At 43.1% G+C, this 21,768-nt stretch overlaps 1 protein-coding gene across 1 annotated transcript; it reads right to left on the reverse strand.

The window, feature by feature from the left end:
- Nucleotides 1-7,166: 7,166 nt before the first annotated feature.
- klhl14 (kelch-like family member 14) lies at nt 7,167-18,665 on the reverse strand. The gene is made up of 9 exons (XM_061694476.1): nt 18,608-18,665; nt 17,051-17,954; nt 15,551-15,672; nt 10,875-10,964; nt 10,499-10,577; nt 9,755-9,945; nt 8,695-8,853; nt 8,027-8,184; nt 7,167-7,317 (listed from the first exon to the last, which is right to left on the reverse strand). The coding sequence occupies exons 2-9, from the start codon at nt 17,929-17,931 to the stop codon at nt 7,177-7,179; spliced, it is 1,821 nt and encodes a 606-aa protein (XP_061550460.1). The 5' UTR covers nt 17,932-17,954; nt 18,608-18,665; the 3' UTR covers nt 7,167-7,176.
- Between the last annotated feature and the right edge of the window lie 3,103 nt (nt 18,666-21,768).

Here is a 21,768-nt window from a genome sequence, read left to right on the forward strand (position 1 = left end):
GGCTCCCCCGCGCGGAAGGTCGAAGCTGGCCGCCCGAGCCGGGAGCTCCAGGAACTCGCTGCGGGGCACCTGCAGGGAGCAGGAACGGACGCCCTGCGCCAGGCCGGGCCGGGCGGCCGGGAGGGGCTTCCTCCAGGGCTCGGGTTCGGGGAGGGACAGGGACGAGTGGACGCGCTGCTGCCCGCCGGGACCGCGCATGGGCGGCGAGTGGAAGGTGGGCGTGAGGGAGGGCGACAGGAACTGATCGGAACTACTGAACATCTCTACGCCGGCAACGGTCGACCATATAGAGATGCCTGGGCACCGACAAAGAGGCAGAACAAAACAGGACGACATATTAGCCATTTGGGCCTGAGGGGTACAGACGAATACAGAAGAACATATCGAGCAGAGGTGGAACCTTTTGTACTCGCATTCGATTTTTTTACATTTTTAAAAAGGTACAGAGAGGCCATGTCATTTGTAGATCAGATTGAAATTAAAATGTGTCTGTAAACATGTATAATAATAATTCAGTTTAATTTTTTATTGTAAAATGTACCCTTTATTTGATTATAACAATTATCCAATATTTTAATCAAATAAATATAAAAAATGTCAAACATGTAAAATGGTTTATTCTATATTTTTATTGTATTATTTACAATAAATGAATGAACCAATTATTTAATTACATAAAAATATTTTACTTTATTTTATCTAACAAACAAAACCAACATATGTGAACAAACCAATTTTTAGGAAGAAATAAATATTTTTTTCAAATGATCAGGGTCATTGGAAGCTGAGGTAAATAGAAAAAAAATGTTTTAATCAAATGAAAACATATACAGCAAATACATTTTCAGGAGGCCTGTAATATTTGTTGCATTCGTTTCCTAATTTTCCTAAAATTGGTTAAATAAATAAAAATATATTCATAGTTTAAATATGTTTTATTCATGTCTTATTATTAAATCATTGGTTGATTTATTTGAAAGAATAAATGAAAACCTTTTTATTTAAATGTCATATACATTTAACAATGTTTTATTTAATAAATTTTAAAAAATCCGTTTGTCATGAAATAAAAACAACTATAAAATCAATAATTGGTTCATTAATTAATTGTAAATAATTGAAAAAAACAAAATAAACAGTTATTACAAACATAATGCATACATTTAAAAATATATATAACGGAATGCAATGTAACTTGTGATGATAACCATAGGATAAGAAATGGAATCTACTGTGTTCCTGATGCACTCTCTGACCAAGAAGGTAGTTGTGGCGATAACCATAGAAGAGGACATGGCACTTATTGCGATGTACGAAAGCAGGGCACAAGTCTCTCTACCGGCTGCTCAGTACAATCAGTCGACAATAGTAAAAATAATAACAGAAGAACAGAATGCGCTGCCAAAATGTAGTTTTAGACTTCATGTGAAGAGACTCGCCTGCCCCTGCTTGCCAAGGGGGAATCCTAATTTCTTTTTACACTTTTACCAGAGTTAAGAATGACAAGAGTCCATAGACGTGGTCACGAAAAACAGCGCAAACAACAACCGCGTGGCGGCTGAAAGGAGGATGATGAGGATGACGAGGGCGGGAGAGGCCAAGGCACAACCGTGACCCACTCGTCAAACGTCAAACGTTTGGAGTGGAGCGCAGAAAGCGCAAGAAAACCCAACAAGGAATGAAAAAGTCGCAGCTCCGCGCAAGCGTCTGCTTCACCAATCGAGTCCAATCAAATTAAATGCTTGCGCGCCATTGCTGCCTGCTTCACGAATAAAATCAAATGAATTGAACATTAAAAGGTGGCCCGGTGGACGATTGGTTAGCACATCTGTCTCACAGTTCTGAGGTTCGGGGTTTACTGTATGTGGGCCACCGGCTTTCCTCTCCAGCCTTCCATCTTCTGCCACTCCCACTCACATTCACGTGTGGACAATTTGGTCTTCAATGAACTAGCACGCTTTTTGTTTTTATAAACGAGCGAGGAATCCGAAGAAAACCCACGCAATTGTGGGGAGAAGACGCAATTGGCCAGAGCAGAGGCTCGAACCACGAACTCTTGATTGCAAGGCAGATGTGCTAACCACTAGCACGACATGCTGCCTGTTAGTTTTTCTTCCCTGTTTATTTTAATTTAATAAAATCAATTTAAAATATTTGCCGGCGGCGTTAATAATAAACTAAATGTTTTCAGCACAATGCCATCTGGTTTACTAATAAAATAAATAGTTTAAACATTTAATAAAATGAAATAACATTTTCAAAAATGCCATAAGGGCTAGTAATCAAATAATAACAAATATAATAAAGTACCATTCAATTAAAATAGTTATAAGCGGATGCCACCTGGTACACAAATAAAATACAATAAAAATAGAAATGTAATCAAATCAAATAACTATATTTGTCAACTGCATTGATGATAAAATAGGTTGATAATAAAATAAAATATGCTCATAAAATTCATTTTTGTCACCCGAGTTACAAATAAAATGAAATGCAATTTTTAAAAGTTAAATAAAATAACATTTACTAGCTGTAATGAATGATCAAATAAAATATTTTAACATGAAAAGCACCTTCATCATAATAAAATAAAATGTTTGCAATTTGATGAAACCTAATTTACTGATAAAATAAACAAAAATGGTTGAACATGCAACCCACACGGTTGATGATAAAATGAAATATGTTTGATCAGGTATGCCATGTGGGTTCATTACTAATACAAAAAAAAAAAATAACACTGATTAGTGATCTTGTGGAATTGATCAGTTACAAAATAATGACTGCTCCAAATAAATATATATCCAATATATATTGGTTGAAATGGAGATTGGAGTTGCTGGTCCATTTTCGCTTTAAACAGTCCCCAGGGCTCACAATGCACACTCACGCACACACAATGAACAAGAGCTGCCTGCTGGGTTCAATTGGACCAGGTGAACATTCCTTAAGAATGGTGAAAATCGTATGAAACAAATATGACATTCATGCATGAATCAGACAACAGTGAACCACTTTTACCTCCATAAGACCCTCTTTTTCCTTCACGGAGTCCAGCTCAGGTTGCATCCCCCATGCAGACCCTCCCTGCCTGCTCCACACAAGTTGGGATCACGGATGAGGAGGATGGTGGTGATGATGATGAAGAGGAGGATGCTTTTCGCGCGGATTCCTTGAGTGATGGTTCCTGCCGATGGGGGGCTAAAAATACCCGAGGGGTGGCTGGCAGCCAGGGAGCAGCGTTCCTTCCTTCCTTCCCAACGCGCAGGAGCGTAAACACGAGCGAAGCGTGGAAAGAAAGCGAGCCCACCACCCCCGACAAGCCAACCGCCCCCTCGTCCCCTCCTTTGCCACCCCCATCCGCACCCCATCCCACTTGGCCGGCTGCCGTGCTATGAGTCACTTTGTGGGCTTCTCTACTTCTGCAAACTAGAAACAATGTCAATAATTGCTCTCCGTTGCATAGTGACCGTTCAAAGAAGATCTGACTACAGATCAGCTCAGTGCAACAGGTTCATTGAAGACTAAGTGCGTGTGTGTGTGTGCGTCTATATGTGTGTGTGTGTGTGTGTGTGTGTGTGTGTGTGTGTGTCTAACTCATACACTCACCACCAGATGGTGGACTAGAGCCACATACTTGAGCTTCTTCTCTATGGATTGTGTCTCAATTAATCGTCGGCTGCTTCAACCAAACTTGCAAAAATAAACGCCTCCCTTCAAATAGATGGCTTCTTGTATGTTACAAAAATGGCAGGAGGATGATGAGGAATTTTGTTCCCGAGCAAAGCCGCTCGATAAATAAATCAAGCACTATAGTGCTGGTTAAGGCATCACAGCAATTGGACTCGAAAAAATAAGCACCTAGATGCCTCCATCTGTATCACAAAGTGACACTGGGATAATGAAAAAGGTTGTCGCCGGGTAAAAATGGAAAACAAATCAATCAAGCAACTAAATCAGGCGTTTTAGCGTTAGTTAATACGTCACAGCATTTGCACTTGGAAAAAAATAAACACCTCACCTCAAATAGATGCCTCCATCTGTATCACAAAATGGCACAAGGGTAATGAAAAACGTTGTCGCTCGGTAAAAATGGTAACTCATCAAGTGCCTTATCATTAGTTAGGACATCACAGCATCCACCCATCCATCCATCCATCCATCCATTTTCTACCGCTTATCTGAGGTCGGGTCGCGGGGGCAGTAGCTTTAGCAGGGGCGCCCAGACTTCCCTCTCCCCAGACACTTCCTCCAGCTCTGTCGTGGGGGATACCGAGGCGTTCCCAGGCCATCCGAGAGACGTAGTCTCTCCAGCGTGTCCTGGGTCGTCCCCGGGTTCTCCTCCCGGTGGGACGTGCCCGGAACACCTCACCAGGGAGGCGTCCGGCAGGCATCCGAATTAGATGCCCCGGCCGCCTCATCTGGCTCCTCTCGATGTGGAGGAGCAGCAACTCTACTCTGAGATCCTCCCGGATGACCGAGCTCCTCACCCTATCTCTAAGGGAGAGCCCGGACACCCTGCGAAGGAAACTCATTTCGGCCGCCTGTGTCCGGGATCTCGTTCTTCTTTCGGTCACGACCCACAGCTCGTGACCGTAGGTGAGGGTAGGAACGTAGAGCGACCGGTAAATCGAGAGCGTCGCCTTTCGGCTTAGCTCCTTCTTTACCACAACGGACCGATACAAAGTCCGCATCACTGCAGACGCTGCACCGATCCGCCTGTCGATCTCCCGTTCCATTCTTCCCTCACTCGTGAACTCCAAACTTTCCTTCACTTCCCCTCGTAAAATGCATTCTCATAATATTGCGCATTTTTAAAAAATATAAAAAAGTATTCATGACCTTCAAGTCACAGCAATCTTAGTTATTATCGCACCTTGACCACAAGAGAACCAGCAAGCTCTCATCCCTTTCCTGTGACTAAAAAAAAAAAAAGTGCTATAATTGACCACATGGTTAATTAAAATGTCACCTGTATTCACTGCAGTTATTCCCCAAGGAGATGAAGAGGTGTTTAGCATTGGGACCGCAGCCTTCTGCCTGCCTTGCACACAATGATTAAACACTTTAGAACAGCTCACAATTGAACATAAAGCTTCGAACAGTGCTGCCCATACACATACCTTTGTAGGTTACTCGACCAATCAGAGCACAGCGGTGTGTCATAGCTCCACCCTTACGCGAGCATTTAGACCTTGCTGTGCCTCTCAATGAATGAGAATAGAGAGAAAAGTTCATTTGTTTCACGAGTTTACTCATTAATTTGATAGATTCATTAAAAACATAGGATGCTACTTTGTCTACATGTGCCCCGTGATTGGCTGGCAACAAGTCCGGAGTTTACCCAACTTCGCTCGCCCAAAGGCTCCAGTTCACCGTCATCTCTAACGGGGACAAGCACAATTTATTGAAAAGAAATTAAAAAAAGATGGATAGAGTTTTTAGTCATCAAGTGTCAGTTTATTTCCATATTCTAAAATGCAAAGGACATAAACAGGATTTGAGAATAAATCCAAAAATGTTTCACTGCAGCAAGCGATTATGTACAAGAATGAAATCAACAAACCTTTACAGGATTCAACATTTAGAATCAACTTTTTTTTTTTTTTTTTTTCTAAACTCAATAACATAGACAAGACTGGACTCATTTGTACTGAAAGAGTTTTTTTTTTTTTTTTTTTTTTTTTTTAAGTTTAACACAACACAATAATTCATTTACATTATTACAGTGAACTCACAGGCTCACTATTAGTGCATTAAGGTCCGCTGTATGCTTATAAATAAAGGAGTATTAGGCCCACACTGGGGGAAAAAAAATTGTAATCGTAGTAGAATTTGTTTTTATTCATTCAAGAAAAAGTCATAATCTTGTGAGGAAAAAAAGTCACAAAAAAAACTATTTATGCCTGACAATCACTTATCTTGTTCTGAGATATTTTCTAGAGAAAAATTATATTTTCAAGAAAAAAAGTTGTCACCTTGAAAGTCTAAGATCATTTCCTTTGCTAAAAAGACTGTTGGGAAAAAAAAATCTAATTGTTAGTCATAATATTATGTGATTCAAGTCGAACTTGAACAAGAAACAAGTGGCATTTGAACAAATAAAGAAAAAGAAACAAACAACTTTCCTTCACTTCCCCTCGTAAAAGGTATTCTCATAACATTGCGCCTTTTTTAAAATATAAAATGTTTTCCTCGAAAAAACAAACATATTTGCCATTTTTTCCCAACAACTTTTTTCCTCATAAGATTACCACTTCGTTTTCGTAGCTTCGAATAATTTTTTTCTTTTCCGTGTTGCCCGAATACTCCTTCATACTCATATATGGAAGATTGTAGTATACCATAATACTCCTGTAGTTGGCGTGTTCATTTTTAGTTGCCACTCAATTACCCAAACATGCTTCCAGTACATTGGCGAGCAATTACACTTTGATTGTACCATCGATATGTCATTCATTACATTGATCATGAATAATAATTAGCGTGTCACGATTGAGATTTTTCATTAAATGAACCGATAGGTTAGAAATGTTTGGAATTGACGCAACTTGGGCTGCACATTTTGAAGTCATCATGTTTTTTTTTTTTTTTTTTTTTTTTTAGTGTACTTTGAAAAGTAGAACAAATGCTCTCATTTTGGTGGCAGAAACATGATTTAAAAAAAAAGAAAAGAAAAAGAAAGTATGTGCAGGTGACCAGGCGTTAACATAGTGAGCCATGGTGACTATTTATACATAAATAATAACTCACCCAGTGCTGGTTGAGTGCCAACATCCAGTGGGAATAATCTCTGTTTCTTTCTCTCAGTGCCCGTGTTCGAATTGATGTGTACCAGATATACGATGGACCTGAAAGCTAGCATTGAGCAAATGCGTGCTATAGAGTAGAAGAAGAAAACACCCACTGACAGTGTCAATAAATCAGAGCTCATATGAACGTGACCAGTTTAAATACATGATTTACACATCGCTTTCCTTCCTTTCTCTTTACACCTTCAGAGGGGAATACCCAAAGTGCTCCGATCAAACTTGTACAAAAATAATGCATACACCCCCACATCACTGAGCAGAAGCGGGAGATCGGTGGTAAAATTGCTGCCTGCTTACAAACGGACGGACGTTACTCCCCCCAATCATCGCTGAGGTTGCCGCCCATGGGCTGGATTAGTTGTCATTTGTTGAAGGGGAGGCAGGCGGGCAGGATGACTGTGGAACAAGCCGGGCCCGCCAAAGGTTCCGCCACCTCGCCTTCCAACTCTGTCCATGTGGCCTTCTCCGGGCTGTAGCAGATGGTTGATGATTTATACGCCCCCTGGGGGAAAGAGGGGGAATTCTTACTGGAAAAAAGTCAAATGCATACATTCAAGCAAATCTCAATCTTAAAAAAAATTAAGGATTGTTTTTAGATAAAAATGGCGTGTTATTGTTTTTATTTGTATTTCTTAAAGTCATATTATTCCATTCAAAAAACGTTTTTTTTTTTTAAAAAAAAAGTGAGATTCTTAATATACCGTGGTTTATTTTTTAAAGATAAAGATTTTTTTTCTAGAAAAAAGTTGCAATTTTAATATAGTTGTATTTTTAATGATTAAAAAGTCAACTTTGACATTGTTAAGTACAAACTCGTAATGTCATGAAAATCAAGCAGAATCTTTTTTTCTAAGATAGATGTCTTATTTTTGCACAGAAATATCTTCATCTTAGTTCAACGAGCATTATAGGATTAAATCTGCACGTTTTGCTTTTTTGCTTATTCCCAAAGATGAAGCAGCCTCGATTGACAAATTTAAGAAGCCCAAGAAGTCAGACATTTTTAAAAAATTATAGGATTGTTTGGGCCCAAGTCGAGATTCTGAAATTTGAGACTGAAAATGTCAACATGCTCCAAATGCTCCATTATAATTGCATTGAGGGGGGAAAAAATAAATGAAAAATGTGCAAACAAATCTGCAAATATGTGAATCTGCGGGTGTCGAACCGCAAATATGCAGGGGTCCGCTGTATCTATCATAAATCAGTACCATGCTCCAGCTGTAGCCGCCCACGAGGAAGATGCTGTCGTCGAGGACGGTGCAGCCCGGCCCGCTGCGCCCCTCCAGGATGGGCGTCTGCAGAATGTTCCACTGGTCCGCCTTGGGGTCGTAACACTCCACTAACATGACGTCTAAATGAGAGAAACCTGTGAGCGGGGGACAGAGAATGAAGTGTTTCCTCTTATTCTTAGTTGGACTTCGCATGTTGCTAAATCACCACAAAGTTACTTGTTTGAATGGCCTTGAACAACAAATGTCATCGGCTGCTGTTGAAGCTTCAAATGAAGGTTTTAAGACAGACGTTGAGTTTCAAACATGCGTTAGGGTTTGATATTCAGTCTTGAAGCAGAGTGTTGGGTTTGAAATTAGGGTTTCAAGACAGGCTTGGTGTTTCAAATCATGGTTAGGCTTTCAGTCCACTGTGAGGGGTTTGAAATTGGGGTTTCAATCCAGGGTTAGGGTGTCAAATAAGGGTTTTAAGATGGGGATAGGGTTTCAAATGAGTGGTTTCATGGGTAGAGGTATAAAAGGGTTAAGGTTTCACATTAGGGTTCGAAACGGTCACCTGCTCACGATCACGGACAAAAAAAAAAAAAAAAAAAAAAAAAACAATCAATCAATCTTTTGATAGTTTCCAGACACGCTCCGGCGCCTACCTTTCAAATGGTTTCCCCCGATGGCGTAAAGGCGGTCGTTCATCCCGGCCAGCGTGTGAATGGCGCGCTTTGTGTTCATGTCCTGCTTGCGAGCCCACACGTCCATCACGGGGTCGTAGCAGTACAGCCACGACACGTACTCGCCGTTGTGGACCCCGCCTGTTAACAGGTGAAGCTCTCTATCAGCAAACACACTGGATTCATTCATTAGCAGTGGTACAAATACGTTACTGCATATAAGTAGTATTTTTCTGACGACTTTTGACTTTTACTCCTGACATTTGAAAACGAGCACCTGTACTTTCTACTCCTTTTTTTTCTTCTTTTTTTCCAAATAGGCTCGTTACTGTTTTCAACATTTGCGGATGATGACATGACATAAAAAAAAAAAAATGATGTAAATAGAGAGAATTCAAGTTAATTGCTGTTGAGATCTTGACTGATTGATGAAGATCTTGGAGGCTTAAAAGGCAGAAAAAGAAATGGACAGCAGTGTCAATGGAAGGACATGAACCAGGGAGCATTAACAACAGATTCAGACAAAATGCTTTGTCCAACAAAATGTAATGTGGAATGATTATGACAGAGCACAACTTCTCGAAATTCTGACTTTTTTTTAAATTAAAAAAGATACGCGCTATTTCACAACCATTTTTTATTAAATCTTGAGTAGTGAGTATCAAATTGAGTTATGCAAAATGTACCGAGAGAACTTCACAAAAAGCAACAGTTTGGTTTATTGCCACTCCTAGTCGAAGTTTACAGTAAATTCAACATTAAACTAAGAGAATTACACGTTGTGGATTTAAACAAACCACATTACTTTGTCTTACCAAAGTCCGCTTTCTTAATGCTAACACAAAATGCCACAGACGAGAAAACGAAACGAGCATCGATGCTGTTGTGTTTTTAATATTCACACCAATTCTCACAAGCATATATTCTTTATCCTCTGCGAAACACTAATATCACTGCAGCTTACTGAGCAGTTGTGCCCGTCGTCTTCATGTCTACACGTATGTATATATTATACTGCCCCTCTGGTGGCCATGTACTTGACCTGAAATGTAGATCTTGCCGTTGTGCACCGCTCCCGCGTGGGCGGCCAGAGGCTGCGGCAGAGACGACACGTAATTCCACTCGTTGGTCTCCAGGTTGTACGACTCCACGCTGGAGAGGTAGCCCGTCTCGTTGCGGCCGCCGATCACGTACAGGTGCTTGTCCAGACGGCAGGCGAAGAAGCTGGCTCTCCTGAGGAGCAAGCGGCGCCCGTGAGATGCAGCGAAAGAACTCACTTGCCATCGTTATTGCGTTTAGGGGGACGTGTTACCTCTTGCACATATATCACAGAAATACTTGATGCGTTCTATTAATACCTCCTCGTTTTGTTTCAAAACAGATCAGACATTGAATTGCAACCGCTTAAAATAACGTAATGTCTCTGACATTGATTTTAAGAGTTACCCAACTCAACCAAATGAATAACCTCCAAACATGACAAATTAGGGTTTCGAGAGAGTGTTAGGGGTTCAAATTAGGGTTTTAAGCCTGGGTTAGGGTTTCAAAGTAATGTTTAAAGTCGGTGGTAGGGTTTCGAACAAGGGTCAGGGTTTCTAAAATAAGTCAGCGCTACAGGTTCAAATCAATCCAATTTATGCAAATGTAATTTACTTTCATTTCCATGGTACGCACACCCTGATGGTAATTCTGAAATGAATGGATTTCATTAAAAAAATAATAATAATAAAATCCTGTCGCAGTTTGATAAAAGAAATTCTGCAAATAGTCCTCAAAGTGGCCTCACCTCTCCTGCATAGGAGGAAGTTGTATCCAACCGTTGAATCTGGGATCATAGCGACTTACAAAATTGGTACTGTGTTTTCCTACAGAACAGAAGAAAATATCATGTTTATCATCAGGTTTTGACAGTTTTTGCGTCCTACTTGATTGGTAGCACAATTCCGCAATGAAGCAACTGGACACGTCAAATATTTCACTGCTACTTCTTGGTGCCAAATAATGACAAGTGCGACTGGAGGGTATTGTTTATCCACTCAGTGCTCACCTGGCTTAATGTTGGGACCGCAACTAGTACGACAGTGTGCCATTCACACAGAACGATCTCTTCGTTTAGTCAGTACAAAAGGACGTAAATGGAGAGTGAGGTACGTCGCCGTTACCGTTGGGGTTCCACTGGTCCTCTCCGCCGAGCAGCAGCAGGAAGTTCTCCACCTCCACAACGCAGTGATGCGCACTGTTGTAAGGCATGACTGTGTCACACACAAAAGCAATAGAATTAAACAATTGAATTACAGCATTGGAAGGGAGCCGAGCCCAGAAAAAAAAACAACAACAACGTTTGGTTAATTAGTTTTTGCGGGCCACAGAAAGTACCCATGTTTCCTGTCTAAAGCGGGGCACAGTGAACCCCGTTTAATGCGGGGGATACATTCCAGACCTCCCCGCATATAAAAAAACAATCTCTTCAGAAAACTGAACCGAGATCGAGCGGGAGACACAGTACAGACATAAAGATCATCAAGCCGAATTTGAGCATTTTCACTCCTTTGCGATCAATGTCAGAAAAGGCCCGATTATCGGATGTCTCCTCAAGATGATCCTGAGCGATTATACTGTGGCGGGTGTGTTAAGAACGCTTTTTCCTCCCCGATCTGCTCAGAAAACAGCCTGGTGGCAACAACAAGTTGACTTTCAACTATGAGGTAGATGTGCAAACCATAGTCCACCGTGATGGCCAACACCGTTTAAACGGAAGAGCATTAAAAAACAATTTAAAAAGGGAGGAAAAAAAGATCACAGTACTGTGAGGGGCTTTTGAATCCAATGTATCAGTCGGGTTTTCCTGGTGGGATATAATTATAGAATGGAATCAGGGGTTATGTGTGACCCCTTAAATGCTAAATTGTTTCCTCATTTTGGATGATTTTATGCTTTCAATGTTGCAGAAAGAGTTTGTGGAAGACTCTTTTCAGTCCATAAACAGTAATCCTAAACTCAATTATTTCTACAGACACACTCCGAAGTCTTCCCAGAAGAGTTCAAGGAGTCGGTGAGTGTCCTTGTTATCGGGGGGAAAAATGAATATTTGATGGAGTTCACCTGCTTTTGCGCTCCCTCCCTGTCCTCCATCTTCTTTTGTTGCCGTGACCCCCATTGAGATGTAGAGAAATGGTCTTGGGCGACAGTCGTAATGAACATGATCGTGTTCACTCAATAAATCTCGGGTGAGGTGTTGAGTTGGGGGGGGGGGGGGGGGGGGGGGGGCTCTGGTGGAGCACAAATCAGTGGAATGTTAAGGCCCACCTGTCTGTCTCCATCAGTCATTTCCACTGCCGCCTCCCCGGCGCCTGATGGATCGCAGTTGCTGCAGAATTAGACAGCCTTGAATCTCATTTCTTTCCAATTGGCCCTTCTCGCTGCAATCTCACTCGGCCCTGCCTGACATGTGCCGCTCCTCGACGAGGCGGCGGGAAGCGAGAGAGCCGCTAATACCACATACACTAAACACAGCTTTATCTCGAAACGAGGGGATTAGGTTGCCTGCCTCCAGTGCACCTCAAAGACAAGTGCCATATGACTGCCAAACTCCCTTACATCCTATTTACATTATCGTTCAGTCAGCAGTATATAGGCCACGCATGGGCGGCTTGTTATGTGATGTCTAGTGACTTGAAATCATCTTGTACCCGTGGAAAGGGGCTGGCGGGGGGAAGAGGCTTTGCGGAGAGGCGAGGCGACGTACAGTAGGAGGAAGCGGGACATTTGTCCTGCTTCTACAGGTGCCTCGGACACAGGCAGGCGGCGGGATAAGCGGCAGGCGAGGCGGCATACCTGAGACGGTGAAAGGCATAAAACATGCCATTGGCTTTTACCTCTCCCCCGTGTTGGACCATATTGTAAAATGAAAGTGGATGACGTTAATCTACGCTCTCGCTTTGAGATCCTCCTGCAGGGTCCTTTCCATGGCTGCTGGCTACAGTGAACTCAGGGGCTCACTAGAGGGAGTCCGAAACCTCTGCATGGAAGCAGGCCGCGCTTGACGGAGTCCACAGCTAATGCGCCAGCTCTGCCTCTCTCTTTTTCTTTTTTTACGCCATAATTCCCGCACGAGGCTGGAGTCGCTTTTATCTTTAATGATGCAAAGTATGCGATTACGGTCCTTTTGTTCACACTCCTGTTGGTACACTAGATGGCAAACTTCACACTGGGATCAACGGCGAGCGTCTCCGTGTGACACACAACAAGAGGGAAGAGAATCAAGAATCTTCCCAAATTATCTTGATGAATGTCTTAATCAAATGCTGTCCCTCTCAGGTTTCGCCTCATTGGAAAGTTATGATTGAATGTTAATAATCTCCCTCTCTTTCACGTCCATTGTGTGCGCAGACGACATCAGACGCTCGCTGATGTGTTAAGGGGATGATTGTGCAGTTTTGTCCTTCCGCAAGGCCACGGACCATTTGAGTGTTAACTTTTTTAGTTGTGAGTGATGGAAATCCCCACTGACCTTTTTGCTAGTCGCCGTTTATACCCATGAGGGCTGAGGGTAATGAGCAAATGACAGTGCAGACTGTGCATGTGCATGTAGAGTGCAAACTGATGAATATGGGCAAATGTGAGGGGGAAAAAAAGAAAGAAAAACACCAAACAAGAAAAGCGACTGGAGCATGGACACACGATAACCATGACTTTTAAAAGACGACAAAAGGAATTATGGGGGGAAATTATTATTATTTTTTTTTTTAAATGACAAAATGCGTGATGTGAATTGCGGCACAGGGCCGAATGGACGGAAACAAAACAAAACAATCTGCTAACGTTGAGGAATGAGCAACAACAAATGAAAGCTCAATAGCAGAGAAGAAAAAAAATATGCTCTCCCATTATCTGAAGTTTGACCTTTGCATTATGAGAGCAAATAGAGGGGTGAGTCTGGAAAAGGTCAAGGATGGCAAAGAGAGAGGAAAAGTGGCTACATTTCCACACACGAAATACAAGGTATTACCAGGAGGGCATGGACATACTTGGCAAATAAAGATGATTCTGATTCTGATTCTGATTCTGATAATTGATGATCGAAATACAGAAATACAAATATACAGAAAAACAAAAATACTCAAAATACAAAACCCAAATGTGTATGTCACAACACGCTGTAGTCTATCACTAACCTAAGCTAACGTAGTATGGTGGTAACTGAGCGGGCATTTTTGTGCCACGTGACCACGTATTTTTGGACAAACTAGTTCAGTTCACCGTGCACTGGTTGTAACCTTAATAAACCGAGCACCGCTCTGCTCTGCTGCGCTCTTGATGCATTTCGATGATGAACCAGTTTGTAATAAGGAGAATAGCATCTCTGTTTCCATGGTTACCTCAGATCACCTACTTCTGTAATATTGCAATATTGAAGCCCAAACCGAATGAAAATGCTCCATATAAACACCTCAATCGGAATAAACAGGCCGAATTGGAATGGAATTGAATCCAGATTCACAGGGGTAGAATATTCCTTTTGCCAAACCGATCAGAAGTACATTTTCGTTACGTAAAACGTGAATCAGAATGGTGTCGGGCTGCGCTCTATCTGGGCATTCCCTGTCTTGACGTAAATGCGCAGCGACATCAACGTTTACACACATGGTGGCTTCTTGCCAGAGCGACTGAGATGCTTTCAACTACCTGTAACTTGTTTTTTAATCAGGCTTTTTTTGTGTGTTTTTTTTTTTTTTGGTTTAATAAAAGTGTAAAAACAATCAGAACTACTGTGCTAAATAGACGACTGACCTCCACCTTGAGAAATCACGTGATGTTTACGTTGATCTGCACATGTCAAACGTCTGTCAAATTGCCGTTCTGATTAAATGTAGCGACCCATGTTAAATGCCAGAACGGAATAGATTACATGTAAACATTTGACCAGATATCTTTAATCGGAATGATTTCAATCAGAATGACAAAAAAGTCATCATGGAAACCCAGCTAGTGCCTCTGATGATCGCAGCCAACCCGCAGGTGTTGCATTTTAGCGTGAATGTAGCTCAACTTTTCTTTGCTGACTTAAGTTGCGTTTCTTTCTTTCTTTTTTTTTTTTTTTACATCGCAAACCAGTTGAGTGTAAATCAACAGCACCTCTGCTGGTTGCAGCCAAGTAACACACTCAATTCCACGTTATTGTCAAAACTGCAAACGATCCATTCATCGGTTGTGCCCATTCCAAGTCTATGCTAAAATGAATACTAACAGTGTTCGAAGAAATTGCTACTAAAGCAATATTTATTATTCTATTTATTTATTTCAAGACAATGTAGTTACAGATTGTTACAAACATCAAGTGACCTGACTCCTATGTATTAGTTTTCTTTCTAAATCCAACATGAGTTAGGGGACTAAGGTCACAAACTAATTTTAATTTAAACTGTGTTCGGGTAAACAATTAAAAGCAATTCAGCCGGTATTGATCAGCGCTAGTGAAGAATCAAGATGAATTTGAAAGCCACTCGGCAAAGATATCACTCAAACCCCGCATTCAATCTCTGCCACAGCAGATCATTAGATTCAAGTGAATCTCATCATGCATCTCGGCAGCATATTTCAGCAAAAACAAGGCGAACCAGGCGTGACGCTCCGCAGCGGCGTGAAGTCACGCTCTGATTAGAAACTTATATTAAAAAGTGATAGTGATATATTATTACCTGAAGGATTTAGGGAACTCCTTCGCTCAAATTAACCCGTGTTAAAGTCATCCAAAGGAACGACCGTAAAACTCCCTGAACAGGAGAAAGGTGGGGGAAAAAAAAAAGCCCTCAAATAAAATCCTTTGCTTTAAACTCACTTGTGAGAATCTTCCATGTCTTTTTTTCATCGTCGTAGTACTGGACCAAATTGCTGGGGAGGCGATCGGGGCCAGGGGGCAAACCACCCACCAGTAACAGCATTCTCTTATTGGAACGGATTCTGTAATGACAACAGTAAACAACAGGAATCAATGGGAAAAAAAGTAACACGCTGCACTACACGTCCCATAGAGGTACATCGGGGGCTCTTGCACACATTTATTACAATTAACAAAAGGCACACTTTTCATGGCGCTGTGTTATCGAATGGTTATTACACTCGGAAAAGGTATCGTTCTAATTAGCTGTGAAGCGAGGATGGTACTGCAGGGTGCCATGCCGGAGGCGAAAAGGCAATTGACGACATAACCCTGCCTATACAATGTCTCCATCTCATTGGCTGTAACGATTCATGTGACGTCCCCCTGGCCGTTTCGTGAGTTTGCGTGTGATGTCTAACCCCGCGGGCGCCACGCTTAGCTCTACATTTAGGGGAATCGCCTGGCCCCTAATGGGCTCCAACGCAAATCTAGCAATTAATCAGAATGTGCAGTAATTATATTACATTAAACTCAATCACATAAACCTTATTTCCTTTTTCATATTGTCCTTTTTATGCATGGCTACATCACTAGCTTCTCTCTCGCTCTCTCTGCGCTACGGGCCCACTTGGAAGTGTTTTAGGGGTTATTCGTATGCAAATGAGCCCCTGGACATAGATAATGGTGATGAATTGAGAGGAGAGATACAGTGGCATGTGAAACTAATTATGAGGATTGCCGATTCCGTGTTCGTTTCGGTGCATGTGTGGAAATAGATATGTCACACGTGGACGACGCAGATTTATGCTCTGAAAACGCTTCTGAAGTAGAACGACTCTGCTTTTTATTATAACGTCACTGCCAATGAATTAACTTTCTGACAATAAGTGTCTACTGTCAGCTCCTTAATGGAAAGTCACAACTGACTTTAAACTCTTGTAAATGTCATAACTGAAAATGACTGCATGCATTCTCATGAGATTGATGTATTTAGTGCCAATGAATCACCCAGCCAACCAACGCCTTTTGGATGTGCTGCATTTTATTTACAGTGTGACAAAGGGCAGATAAGCTTCACGACAAACACAGTTTTTATTTATTTTATTCAGTCTTTATTAATCCAGGTAATGTAACACATTGGTGGGCAACCTGTGGCTCGTGGGCCATAAATGGCCTGTCCGAGCACTTGATGCGGCCCGCCGTGTGAGTCTAAAAACAGATAAAACTTCAGACGAATGGTTATAAAAAGTCCCAGAACATTTCACCCACAAATGATCGGAACATAAACATTTGTACAGTCGCAAATGAAGTTTGTCTTTTGGATTAAACTGAATAGGCCCCCCCAATGCAATAACATGGCAACACCTCAAGTGACTACCTACAGAAACTACAGTCGGTCTGACCACAACTTGTTGACATTTAGAAAACAAAAGTGGTACCTGTTGGTTGTCGTCTTACCTGCTGGCTGTGGTCTGCTTGCAGTGCTGCCTGAAGGGCATCAGGTGGTAGTTCATGGCATCCAGCAGCAGCTTCTGGCACACGGGGTCAGTCCTCATGAAGTCCACCGACTGCACCCTCTCCACCAGCTCCGGAGCCGGTATGAGAGCGAAGCGCAGCCTCTTCATCAGGTCCGGCGCGTAGTGCATGCGGATCTCGCGGTCGTGCTCCAGCCACAGCACCGACATCTGAAAGAGCGCCAGCTCCGACTCCACCGGCGGCGGCAGAGCGTCCAGCATGGCGCACATCTCCTCGAAGTTGAGCAGGAGCACGTCCTCCACCAGGTACTTGTTGGCCAGCTTCTTGGTCTCGTCCAGTCCGTGGAGAGCGGCGATCTTGCAGATCTGCTTGTAGTTCTGCACCGAGATCTGGTCGTTGAGAAACTGCACGCTGAGTTTGGTAATCTGGGGAACGTTGAGTATCTTGCTGACCGACAGCACCTCTTCCACCGTGTCCAGGGAAAGAGTCACGTTGGCCGTGTACAGGTACTCCAGCACGAGTCTCAGTCCGATGGAGGAGCAGCCCTGCAGGACCAGATTATTGATGGGCCTGGCGCCGGGGGTCACCAGCTTGTCGTCGGGCGAGGACGAAGGGGTGCCGCTGCTGCCCTGGTCTCCCTTGCCGCCCTCGTTGTTGCTGATGGCATTGTGGGAGGAGAAGAGCGACCTGAAGTACTGGGAGCAGGATGCCAGCACCGCTTTGTGGCAGTGGAAGTGCTGCCCTTGGGCGGTGAGAGTGACATCGCAGAAGAGCTGCTTCCTCCACAGCAGGTTGAGCCCGTGCAGCAGCGCGTCACTGTGCGCCGGGTCAAAGGTGGACGTTCTGTCACCCGATCTGGACATGGCTTCCTAACTGTGGACGCCACCTGGGCAACACATAAACCATGCAAGCCATTTACCTTAGAGCAGCACAACGCATGTAGGCTCAGTCTATTACAGAGAGGGAAAACTATCTGTTGGATGAGTTATTGAGCCGGGATGCCTGAGAATTTGCATCCCACGTGGATGATCTTCAACTTCAACACGCGCACACACACAAACGCGCAAATGCTTTAGTTTGCATCATGCAACACAATACACTATTCGTGTATAGTCCAGTTTTAAAGCGAGGCTGTGGTTTAGGTGGCGCGGGAGACCCAAAAGGACGACCGAGATGTTGTGGAGCTCGACACGGCGACGAGGCTCCACTCGGCGGCTACGGAGAAGCGAGATTCCCGCTAGAGAGAGCATGCGGCATGGATCTCTTCTCGTCCTGCCCTCCTGCAGCCGCGCAGCTCCGCTGCCGCCGCCGAGACGCCGCACGGCGCGCGCATCTCTACCGTAGCCCGACAAAAAAAAAGGGAAAAAAAGGAAAAAAAAGTCAATCTTCTCGTCCGCGGGAATCAGAAAACCGCTCAAAGTTCTCGGCGATATACGCGTCTTTTGTTTGCGTCCGCGCCGCGACAAAACGCCATTTGTGCGTGCGTAAACTTACGCGCGCCTGTGTGACAACTAAATGATGAGAGCAGCCACAACTTACCTGACACGCACTCACCACGCACACACTCCCTCCAAAAAAAGAAAGAAAGTAATCTTCGGAGGGGGGTCCCCAGAAAGCTCACTCAAGAGTCCCTTCTTTTGTTCTCCTTGTTTTAAAAAAAGCGAATCCGACCCCCCCCCCCCCCACCCCCCAAAAAGTCCCAATTTGGCGTTATTTGTTGATCATTTGTTTCCTCGGAATTAACCTGAAGTGTGCGAGTGTGTGAGAAGGGAGCCGTGCTTTCTGCAAGAGGAGAAGAAGAAGAAGAAGAAGAAGAAGAAGAAGAAATATACGTGTGACAAATTATGCTACCAAGAAACAACACATCATTATCCTTGGGCCTGGGGCTCAGTGAGTCGTAACGAGAGTAATAGGAAATCCACGGTTGGGGAGAGAAACGGTCGTGCATGGCCAGTGGAGAGAGACCATGCAGGGGTATGGATGCTGGAGAGACTCGCAAAATTATGGCTCAAGGCTATTGTAAAAACTGTCGAGCGTAAATGACTGCGATTTCAAACATCTATGGAAGAAAGGAAAGAGGGAAAAAGGGGGAGAAAAAAGGCGAGTCTCTCGGTTTTTTTTCCACCCCTCGCTGTTATGGAGAGAAACCGTCAAGTTTTAGTGCGCATTGCTAATTAGTCAATTTCTCTCTGCCTTCACAGCCCGGCGACTTTGCTGCTGAGCTGAAACTGCTAATTTCTGGGACCAGCCTTTTTTTGGCTGTGAACTGGATGGATGAATGGCTTGTCTCGCACAAATGACAAAAAGCCCCTCTGCCTTAATCTCCATCGGCAAAATAACCCCTCATCTCCCACCCCCCTGGAGCTAGTCCTTCAAAACGCAAGGTGCTCCATACAACTTGTGCATATGCATCATAAAGTCCATGTCCACTCTATGTTCATAATGCACCTATGTTTTTATGTATGCAGGGACAGGACAATAAAAGCAAGAAAAGATGTAGGCCTGTCACACTTTCATCGACTCTACTTTTTATATACAAGCCTGGACACACAATGAGAGTAGAACCCAGAGTTCTTTGTACAACTTGTACAACCCCAATTCCAATGAAGTTGGGACGTTGTGTTAAACATAAATGAAAATAGAATACAATGATTTGCAAATCATGTTCAGCCTATATTTAATTGAATACAGTACAAAGACAAGATATGTAATGTTCAAACTGATAAACTTGTTTGTTTTTAGCAAATAATCAACATTCCAACAAGCAACACGTTCCAAAAAAGCTGGGACAGGGTCATGTTTACCACAGTGTTACATCACCTTTTCTTTTACCAACATTCAATCAACGTTTGGGAACTGAGGACACTAATTGTTGAAGCTTTGTAGGTGGGATTCTTTCCCATTCTTGCTTGATGTACAGCTTCAGCTGTTCAACAGTCCGGGGTCTTCGTTGTCGTATTTTACGCTTCATAATGCGCCACACATTTTCAATGGGAGACAGGTCTGGACTGGCAGGTCAGTCTAGTACCCGGACTCTTTTACTACGAAGCCACGCTGTTGTAACACGTGCAGAATCTGGTTTGGCATTGTCTTGCTGAAATAAGCAGGGATGGCCACGAAAAAGACATCGCTTGGATGGCAGCATATGATTCTCCAAAACCTGTATGTACCGTTCAGCATGAATGGTGCCTTCACAGATGTGTAAGTTACCCATGCCATTGGCACTAACACAGATGCTGGCTTTTGAACTTTGCATCTATAACAGTCCGGATGGTTCTTTTCCTCTTTGGCCCAGAGGACACGACGTCCGCAATTTCCAAAAACAATTTGAAATGTGGACTCGTTGGGGCACAGAACACTTTTCCACTTTGCATCAGTCCATCTTAGATGAGCTCGGGCCCAGAGAAGCCGGCGGCGATTCTGGGTGTTGTTGATGAATGGCTTTTGCTTTGCATAGTAGAGTTTCAAGTTGCACTTACGGCTGTAGCGCCGAACTGTATTTACTGACATTGGTTTTCTGAAGTGTTCCTGAGCCCATGTGGTGATATCCTTTACACATTGATGTCGGTTTTTGATACAGTGCCGCCTGAGGGATCGAAGGTCACGGGCATTCAATGTTGGTTTTCGGCCTTGCCGCTTACATGCAGTGATTTCCCCAGACTCTCTGAACCTTGTGATGATATTATGGAGCGTAGATAATGAAATCCCTAAATTCCTTGCAATTGTATGTTGAGGAACATTGTCCTTAAACTGTTGGACTATTTTTTCACGCACTTGTTCACAAAGAGGTGAACCTCACCCCATCTTTGCTTGTGAATGACTGAGCTATTCAGGGCAGCTCCTTTTATACCCAATCGTGGCACCCACCTGTTCCCAATGAGCCTGTTCACCTGTGCGATGTTCCAAACAGGTGTTTGAGGAGGATTCCTCAACTTTCTCACTCTTTTTCGCCACCTGTCCCAGCTTTTTTGGAACGTGTTGCAGCCATAAAATTCCAAGTTAATGATTATTTGCTAAAAAAGATCAAGTTTATCAGTTTGAACATTAAATATCTTGTCTTTGTAGTGTATTCAATTAAATATAGGTCGAATATGACTTGCAAATCATTGTATTCTGTTTTATTTAGGTTTAACACAACGTCCCAACTTCATTGGAATTGGGGTTGTATATGCATGTGCACAAATAGGCACCAAAACCTACTTTTAACCACTATAGCCAACAAGATAGATGTCACAATATAACTGCATCAACTTTTCAACTGCATCAACAATTCTATGAGCCACAATCTACTGTACTTTCAAATCACAGAAAAGCTTTGAACACGAATTACAGCTAACCATGCCACTTTCTGACACCATTTGTCACCAAATTCCGATAAGTCAAAACACTCAACCTGGATTTGAACCAATGTCTAGTCAGTAGAATTACGAGTATCTGACCATGATGACTGGCAGAGGACCATGTCCCCTTCTGGACTCAGGGCCATAACCCGAATGAGGCTGCCAGCTGACCCAAGGGTCTTTTCAAATTGGCATGCAATAAACACAACTGTCCCACTTCTCACCAAACTTTGCCGAGTACTACCATGAATATGGATTTGAACTTTGGTCCACCTATACAGGTGCCACAGACCAATTCCAGTGCCTTGACCATCTCTGAGGTCTGTTTCAAAGTGGTCAACCGTCCCAAGAGTCCTATCG

Source organism: Phycodurus eques, chromosome 13 (assembly GCF_024500275.1).
Source record: "Phycodurus eques isolate BA_2022a chromosome 13, UOR_Pequ_1.1, whole genome shotgun sequence".
NCBI classification, from domain to species: Eukaryota; Metazoa; Chordata; class Actinopteri; order Syngnathiformes; family Syngnathidae; genus Phycodurus; species Phycodurus eques.